Raw genomic sequence first — 9533 nt, forward strand, 5'->3', positions numbered from 1 at the left:
GAAAAAAAAAAATGAGAATAAACTATGTTACATTAATTAAACTAGTAGCTAGCTAGTGCTTGATGATAAGAATTTAGATTTAGCTCTGACAAAAATACTACAAAGATTAATTTTAAGGAACTGGATATGACTTATTTTTACACATACATTTATAAGCCATTGGACATGTCTCGGCTTCTTCTCTAGATGCACATACAAAGCTCACCATTACTAGCCTACATGGTGAGCATGAACCACAAGCATGAGAACAGTCGGGCAAACTCGAACCCGCGATTTCAACGGTGTCGGGTCCTGGCCCTCTAGGCTTCATTGCTGGTCTACCTCCTGGGTTCATGTTGCCTCTCATTCTTCCTTGTGCGGCTCGGTGACCGTTGCGATCTGTTTAGACAGGAAAAAGAAAAAAATTATATAAGTACGTATGTAATAATAAATATATTATTCTAATACGAAGTATGTATTAGAAATTAAATATATAAATTTATGATAAGTACGTATGTAATAATATGACCTATTGACCTATATGTATTATGTAGCATGCATAATTAACTATATCACTCTTAAATTTATATACCCTTCTTGTTTAGGGAACTTTAATTTAACTCAAAGTTTATATCACTTACTTTTGTCGAATTAGCTAATTTAATCAGCTTACACACAAAATACCATGTTTCATAATAATTACATTAATATAGTACAATTCAAATGAGTTATATAACAACTATATATATGTAAGTATAGGTTATTGTATAAAACATTAGCGTTGTATATACTTACAGAAACGAGGTCTAGTGATGTGTCTAGAAACGGTGATATTTGGCAAAACAAGGAGAACGATGAGAAGAACTACTAGAGCAATCGATCTCTTCATGATCTTCTTTCTTCAATAATCTTCTTCTACTAGAGCTTGTACTTGTTACCTAGTCTCTTTTATCGATCTCTCAAACGTTAATTAATTCGATTCACTTTTTATGAACGTACATATATATAGTAGGTTAATGTATGGTTGTGACAATAGAAAGTGGAGAATAGAGATTGAATATATAAAGGGATTTATGAAGTGAAGAAGAGGTGACAATTGAAGCAAATCACACATAAAAAAAGTTGGTTAACTCAAGTTCACATGAAAGTATAGCAAAAGAGAAAATGAATTCACAGAAAAACACCTCTACTAGCAAGAAATGTTCACGCTTTTGAAACTAGACTTATTAACCTAATTTATATTCATTTTTCAAACTAAAATACATGCAGAGATACTTCTTTTTTACGTGATTTTCTGACTTGTACCATAAATATATATAATTGCTAAATTTGAAAATATGTTATATGGATATAAATTTAAAATATAAGACTGCATAAGTAGTAAATAATGTGAATATATTGGATGGTTGTAATAAATATTTTGCAGGGGTGTTCTATTTATTGTGATTGCCATTATTATTTCTGCTTGCTTGGCAAATCAAAGAGCAAAGACATGATACTGCTTAATGGGTTATTATTAAATTCATGGGTTTCCCTCCTTTTCTCTTATCTTGCTTCCCTCTCTTTTTCAATTTTGGTTTAAGTACGTGTACTCCCTCCATTTCCATATACTAGTAATTATACGTGCTAACTATTAAGATTATGCATGCACGAATAAATTAAGAAGTTGTTAATTATACCAATGAGGTCTTAATTAGCCTAAGTTACGTACAATCACCTCGCTCTCATTTTAGTTTGTTTCACTCTAATTTATACGTATGTGTCTAGTTAATTGGGATGGAAGGAATACTCATAATATACTCTGACACTAAGTTATTACAAAATACTTCATACGAAGTATACCAACGAAGTCAACACCGGAGTTTGGTCAACGGACCCTCCACACAACCCAAATGAGATATAAGGATGGACCTTTTGTGCCACCTTTTTATAAAAAGGCCTTTCTCGTAAATTTTTCTAACTATTATAATCTAGTATTGTATAAAATGCAAGTAGATAGGTAAAGGTAGAAAAAAATTCTAAATTTTCTAGTGATGTGAATCATCCACATGCCCATGATGTGGCATGTAGTAACAACTTGCTCTATATAAATTGATTAGTCGATTACACAAAAAAATATTCGATATCAATCTCCATTTTATTTTATTTGTCCCAAATTCCAATCATTATTTAACCCATAAAATCTCATAAAAAATAATCAATGGATCTACTAGTAAATTAAGATAGAAGGAATGCATTCTAGCTACTCGCGTCGACGTGTCGTAATATATTATATCCATTTATTAGGTTATTACTTTGCAACTTGTATAATTGTACCATACTACATATCGAATGTTTGAAACTATGCATATTGCATGCATTAACAAGCCACTTTGCATTGTTGGGCACTTGTTATTGGCCCACCTTCTAAAGCTAGGTTGCTGGACAAATTAATTACAACCAAAATTTTTTGTGTACAATTTTGCAGTAGTGTTACTCTGCCCTTCCCGCCAAAATCTTTTGGTCTACTTAATTTACGTACTAAAAAAGTAAGTGAATTAATTTGAAATGAATCTTGCCATCCATGATTTAGTATGTGTACTACTACAAATTTTAAAACTTTGAATTCAAACATGCACTTTAGTACGACGACATCTAGTAATTAAAATCTTATCGAAAAAAAAAATACTTATATTTTCGTTTTCGTCCATTTTTACTATATATAAATGTTTTGTATATCCTCAGTTCCTAGCGCCCTTTTTTTTTAAAGAGTAAAAAATTTTATTAATATGGAATTTGTGTTCTATTCATCTATTTTTTCACTTTTTTAAACTTATATGAAGTCAACTAATAAACTTATTAAATAAAATTTGTTAGAACTTATATGAAATTATACAATAGATCAAAATTAGATATATCCTTATTCCTAAGCTTATTAATCTATATTTATCCAACTATTTATGGTTATAAATATCATATCATATATATGAACTTATTAGCTATTAGATGAACTTTTTTATTTATTTTGGGAGCAGCTTTCAACTTAATTACAAGTTAGAAGGCCACAATAAGCTAGAATTAAGGTCAAAACACGTAATAGTTGCAAATTTGTAGAGTCGAACAAGCTTATTACAAGTGTTACATGACAACAAACAATCTGTGTCATTGTCAAGCAGGTTGGCGTGTGTTATTTGCTTTATCTTCTTAATTAATTTATTTATCTTGCTGTATCATCACTAATTGACTATTAAGTCTATCATGAGTATCACATATATCAATAGTTTAATAGATTTGTACTATGTCTGTTTCATATTTTATGTTCACATGGAATAATTAAAGGCTGGCTTAATTAATTACAAACTAATTAAATAAACACTGTACATGTTTTATGAATTTCTATGTGCATACAAATCAAGTATTCGATCAATAACAAAATAAATAAATATGAAAATTAGGTAGTCTCTTAACATACATGTTTTAAGACTACCCAAGTATATATGGGAAATGGTTTTAAAATAGTTGAGTACGTGACTACGTGAACTTTTGCTAATTCTACGGGGAATACATAAACGATACAAAGCATCCTCCTAGCTAGCTATCGGTATTGGTCAGGGCGCGATGTTGCAGCCAAGTCAAGCCAAGACATAAGTCATGAACGAGTAGTAGGTCGAGGCACAAGGCATGAGCAGCAAGTCAAGGGATAGGCCGATAGGGCATGTGTAGCAAGCCAAAGTACAATTCAATTGCACAAGGCATCATGAGCCAAAGTATGTTGTGATGGAATTTTAGAGATGATTTCAATCACCAACTAGACATCACAAGGTCCTTTTAAGATGTTGAGAATCCGTTATTACATACGACACCATTGTTTGTTGCTTTTATTATATGACCGGTTGTTTATAGTGCTGGTGTTAGTTGATGTTGTTATTGGTTGTTTATAGTGGTGTTACATCCACCATCGTTGATGTTGGTTGTAATTTATACTAGTTGTTTATAGTGAAATTTCTATAATATGGCAAGGAAAGTATTCAAATTATGGCTTTATGACATTACTACGCTTAATTTTTATAAACATAAGTTTGTAATCCCTCCTTATTAAAACAATAAAACCTATGTATGCACTGTCGCTTTCTCATGTTAAGTTCAATATCCATACTTTGTTGATATTAGATAAAAAATTGTATATATACAAACAACTTGTGAAAATGTGACGATAACAAAATTTATATGAACTATTATACTACAAATCGTGAAATTTGGGTGGGGACACTTCACAAAAATTTGCAAAAGAAGCTAAATATAGCTAGACCAAGTTTCGATCACACAACCAGTAACTTCCTTGTCAAACATTGGCTTTCATGTACATGTACACACACATGTTAATTACTTAATTGTTTGAGGTGACAATGGAAAATTCTCAACAAAAATTCGAGGTTTGTTTTGGAAAACTCCTTAGTTACCATTGTGTATGATGACACCAAATAAATACATGATTGATGTTGATGAATTAATGGAGAGAGCCCGGTTAATCATCATCATAAACAAAAATTGTTTATCTAATGAAATTAATGTGAATAAAAAAATATTCCAGTCAGATCAACATGATGTTTTGTAAATAAATCAATATTAGATAAACATTTTTTTTTATTATTATTATTGTTTATCATAAAGATCAATTTGTATTTTCTCAAATTAAATTTATGAATCCCAATTCCTCAAAAGTAATGGAAATGAATTTAATTACTTGTATTGATATAGTTAAGGTCAACCATCTTAAGGAATTAAATTAAAACAAAACCTCAATTCACATGAGCAAATTGTCAAGTACGTCCTTTATTCATATACGAAGTATTAATAGGGGAAAGAGTGTTCATTTCATTAAGTACATATTTAATTATAAAAATAAATTCAAACATTATTATGTAAGCTTATAATTTAATTTAAACTTATCTATTTTATCTGATATGATTTTGTTATCTAGTTTGATTTCATTGTATTTGAGCTAGTTTTGTTAATCTACGTAGTATATGATATTGTTATCAAACTTGATTTCATTGTATTTGATCTGGTTTTGCTATCTTGATTTCTTTTTATCTAATCTGATTTTTTTTTTTTAAATCTAATTGAATTTCATATTATCTATTTTTTTTATTAGTTTATCTAACTTGATTCGACATGTAATAAACAATAAATTTCTAAAATAAGGGAAAATAAACAACTCCAACACTTCAAATTCCATTATATTTTAGTCAAATATAACCTTGTCACACAACTCACAAGCTAAACATTTTGGTTGTTTGATTGATATCTCTTGTTTTGTTGTTTATAGTTGAACTACTAATATAAGTTTGGTGCAACCTCATATAAAAATCCAAACACCCAATCATCATCACACATTCACACCCCCTCCCCAAAATTTAAAAAAAAAATAAATAAATAATAATAAAAAAAAAATTTAATTTTTGTAAATCCAATAAATTAACAATTACAATCATTCCCTTATTCCATAATTCATCACAACTTTGAATAAAAACCCAATATTCCTAAAACTACACCCCACATTTCATACATTTTCCTTCCCATTTTTCAAATTTCCAATAAAAAAAATGGATTACCCCCACCACAACCACCACCACCCCGGCCGTTATGAAGAGAATTCCGACGAGTTTTCCCGGCCACCTTACCCACCTCCTTCTCAACCCCCTTTTGGAGCCCCTTTTCCTCACCCTCACCCCCAAACGTACCCTCCTCCACCGCCATCATACGGCGGAGTTGGCGGCGGCGCCGGCGGAGGATCATACCCACATCCGGCGTCGGTTGCCGGAGTTTATCACACCTCCCATACACCCCACATGGAATCCCCAAACTACCCTCCACCACAAATGGGTTCAGGTTCATTTGGGTCACAATCTCATCATGAATATGGTGGGTCCCATCACTTGGAATCCCCAAATTACCCTTCATATGGTCATCAATCATCTTACAATGAATCTGAGCAACAACACCATGAAAGTGGGGGTGATGAGCATAGGTTTAGGCCTCATATGCCTGGGTTTATTGCTCAGCATTTTCATCATTCTCCAAGTGATGTCAGTAGTCATGGACATGGGTATGAGTCTAATCAAGGGAGTGATTTAGAGGGGTATTTTAGGAATAAGCCAACTTATAAGATTTATAGCAAAGCTGGTGGTGATACTTATTCTGTTGCTATTAGGGATGGCAAGGTTGTTCTTGCTTATTCTGATTCCAATGATCCTACCCAGGTTTGTAACTTTCCTATATTTTTTAATTTTTTTTGTTGAAATTGGGTTGAAACTTGTTTGTTTTGAATTTTTGATCGTATAGACTTATGTTGATGTAAATTATGTTAAAAAGTATGTGTAGTTGTTAAACTTTTAGATTAGGTGATGAAAAGTTTCAATCTTTATTGTTTTGGGGATTTGGTTTGCATTATTATTGTATTTGAATAGTGATTTTGAGCTTGTTTTTGATAATTTTAGTTGTAGGGGTATTTGATTGTATGTGTGTATAATATAAATGGATTTATTTTGCCTATTTATCTTGTGTATAAATTATTGATGATGAGGAATTGAGAATAAGAATAGATTGTGTAGCTATTGAGTATGGACTAATCTCGACCCTCTTGAAATCAAATTATTGGTTATAGTTTGATCAAACAATTAGTTGAATTTTGAGGTTGAATGGATTGTCAAATTTCAGTTTTGTGTTCAGGAGAAGTTGATGAATAATCTGTCCTTGTGTTTTGGTTTCGAAGTTGATCATGCTCGGTTTTTTGGGATCTGTGGACTATAGATTTTAATGTTTGATGTTGTATGAATTTTTATTTCTGGTACAGCACTGGTACAAGGATGAGAAGTTTAGCACCAAGGTGAAGGATGAAGATGGTTATCCAAGTTTTGCATTGGTGAACAAATCAACCGGGCAGACTTTGAAACATTCAGCCTCTGCTCATCCGGTGAGTATTTTGCAGATTGTTGTGCCATTTACATTTATGTGCACAATTTAGAACCAGTGAATCAAGATTTTCAAGAAATTTTTGGTATATGACATAGCTTTATACTGATATTTTTAATATTTGCTCTATGTACGAAGTATAATACGTATTAAGTTAGTAGAAACTTAGTGTGTGTCATCTGTAATTAGTCCAATAGGCTAGGAAGAATGGGTGTTCCTTTCCTCTGTAGTTGTGAACCTGTCATGTGTGGAGACTGGCATAAACAAAAGATTTGGAAATATCTACAGAGAAAAGGTCCCGATATCAACCTCTTTTGGCTTGCTAGTCGACATGAATAATATATTAATAGTTGTATATCATTATTGACAAAGGCTTTTCTGTTGCTTGTGAATTGTGATATTATAAAGTGGTTCCTTTTTTTTTTAAAATGTAAAATCCTAATTTTTGTTTTGTAATCAAATGGAAGTTATGATTTACCCCACTTTTTGCCTATGTTCATAGTTTCTTTGTAGAAACTGTTTTTCAGGTCCGTTAAATTTGATGAATATCTTTACCTGTGCATGGTAATTTCATTCCCATTTTGTATTGATTCAAAGAGTCAATGTTGATATCAAACAGCAAGAGATCATATAAACCTTTAAAGAGTATGTCTTCGTATGTAATTATGCTTCCCTACAATCCTGAAAAGGGTCCCCAGTGGTGCAATGGGTCAATTTCCAAGTTGTTTGATTCTCGAGAAAGTATGGTTAATCGTTGTGCTCTGCTCCTTGCTGTCTTCCATGATATAATGTGTGGAGTCCTGTTAGCATATTCCCTTGTAGTGGGACAGAATAATTTGGTAGTGTCATACTGTCATTGATCTTGGAATATAATGCCTATATGATCCCTTCCATATAGTTTTCAAACATACCTAATGTGTGGACTATTTGTGGGTCAAATGGAGACCCGAATCTTCAAATTCAAAGAATATATTTTTTGAATGATTACTTATTCGAAATCTGTTTTACTTGGCATACAGGATCACTGTATTGTGCATTTGAATACAAGAATGTACTCAAACCTTGGACTTTCCTCTCGAAATTTACTGAAATTAAAATATTAACTGATCAAAATTGATTCACACAACTTAACTAGTGTTTTGGCTATATGCAGTTATTGTTTCTATGGAATTTTGCTGATTTTTATTGAATACGAGTATTGTATATATATATATATTTTTTTTTTAAATGAAAAAAATTTGGCCTAAGCATTAACCACATAATTCTCATCTGAATGATTTGTCCAGGTGCATTTAGTCCCATACAAGCCCAATGTTTTAGACGAATCCGTCCTGTGGACAGAGAGCAGGGATTTGGGTTCTGGTTTTAGAACCATCAGGATGGTGAATAATGTTCACCTGGTTTTGGATGCTTTCAATGGCGACAAGGATCATGGTGGAATCCATGAGGGTACAATTATTGCCCTATACAAGCCCTGGAAAGGCGATAATCAGAATCAGCAGTGGAAGCTTTACCCTCACTGTAAGTTTCTGCTGCTATCTACTGTATGTTCACTTAAAGCTGTTGCTTAACATCCAGGTTCCCAGTGGTTGTAAAGTATTCCCTCCATCCTCCTCAAACCATTCAATCAATAATACAGCCTGATTTCACTTAATTACGCGTTTTTTGTGTTACTATCCTTTCCGGTAAGGGTGTTAGGAAATTTGATAACTAAATAAATACAAAGACCTGTTTATGTAAAAGGTAATTTTCTCAGGACTAAACTACCGAAGTATATGGGACTATTTATTCCTGTGGGAGTATACTGAAAATTTTTATTTTACAAGGAATTGTTCAAACTGTATTGGTCTATTACATCTTACAGTAATATACTTTAAATGAAAATTTATCAACCATTTGTTTAACTTGTTATATTGTCTTGTGCAAAATGTAGCTAATGCATAGATTTGGTATCTGGTGTGAATTCAGGAGCTAAGCAGCTGGGAAGAATCGTGCTAGCCAAGAGTTACGGCTTTATCATATTTTGTATGCTGTACTTGGTACAATCTATTATGTTTCTGTACAAACGATGCTGCTGTTGATAGCTTGCGTATTTCTTGTAATGTTTGTGGATTGATACTTCCTTATACAACATGCTTTTGATGTATGTGCTGTGGACATGCTTTTGACGGTTTAAAAAAGAGTGCATCTTTTTGTGAATAAAACATGAGTTTAGTATTAAACTCGAAGAGCCTCTATTAACAAGCAAGGTAATTTTGCTCAATTTGTGACGCTTTGGCATTTGTTCTATGTATTAGTCATATGACGGAGCCTCTATTATGCACTCAGTATATAGGTTTAGTTTGGCAGCTCAACATTTCTCCTGTGCCCAGTTCTTGTTTATAGTGTTACTTTGGAATTTCCAAATTATGCCTCTATAGTTAGGAAAGCCCGAATATCATGGATCCTTTTCAAATACTAGACAATAAAATCCAGTCGCGGTCATTCTACCATAGCTCTAGATAATCGACGTGCCCTGTCGCATATTCACCCTGAGTGCAACTACTCTAGATCATCAAATTACTCTTCTTGAGTGGCTGTCTTTCGTTCTCTCAAATTCT

The 9533-nt window shown here is 32.4% G+C and overlaps 1 protein-coding gene across 2 annotated transcripts; it reads left to right on the top strand.

The window, feature by feature from the left end:
* Positions 1 to 5346: 5346 nt before the first annotated feature.
* Positions 5347 to 9077, top strand: LOC145579787 (ricin B-like lectin EULS3). 2 transcript variants are annotated; one of them, XM_081637038.1, is made up of 4 exons: positions 5347 to 6221; positions 6815 to 6934; positions 8220 to 8454; positions 8867 to 9077. In XM_081637038.1, exons 1-4 carry the CDS (start codon positions 5565 to 5567, stop codon positions 8875 to 8877), a joined length of 1023 nt encoding a protein of 340 aa, XP_081493164.1. In that variant the 5' UTR covers positions 5347 to 5564; the 3' UTR covers positions 8878 to 9077. The 2 variants fall into 2 exon arrangements, with proteins under 2 accessions (XP_081493164.1, XP_081493165.1); XM_081637039.1 differs by having other exon boundaries at positions 5348 to 6221; positions 8902 to 9077.
* Positions 9078 to 9533: the final 456 nt, after the last annotated feature.

The sequence above is a fragment of the Chenopodium album genome, chromosome 14 (genome assembly GCF_948465745.1).
Source record: "Chenopodium album chromosome 14, dcCheAlbu1.1, whole genome shotgun sequence".
NCBI classification, from domain to species: Eukaryota; Viridiplantae; Streptophyta; class Magnoliopsida; order Caryophyllales; family Amaranthaceae; genus Chenopodium; species Chenopodium album.

Bases quoted from the DNA above. Each gene is read 5' to 3' on its own strand.
- LOC145579787 (XM_081637038.1), top strand. From the start codon at position 5,565: ATGGATTACCCCCACCACAACCACCACCACCCCGGCCGTTATGAAGAG. The intron at 6,222-6,814 runs GTTTGTAACTTT...TTTCTGGTACAG, and splicing joins ATTCCAATGATCCTACCCAG to CACTGGTACAAGGATGAGAA. The intron at 6,935-8,219 runs GTGAGTATTTTG...TGATTTGTCCAG, and splicing joins ATTCAGCCTCTGCTCATCCG to GTGCATTTAGTCCCATACAA.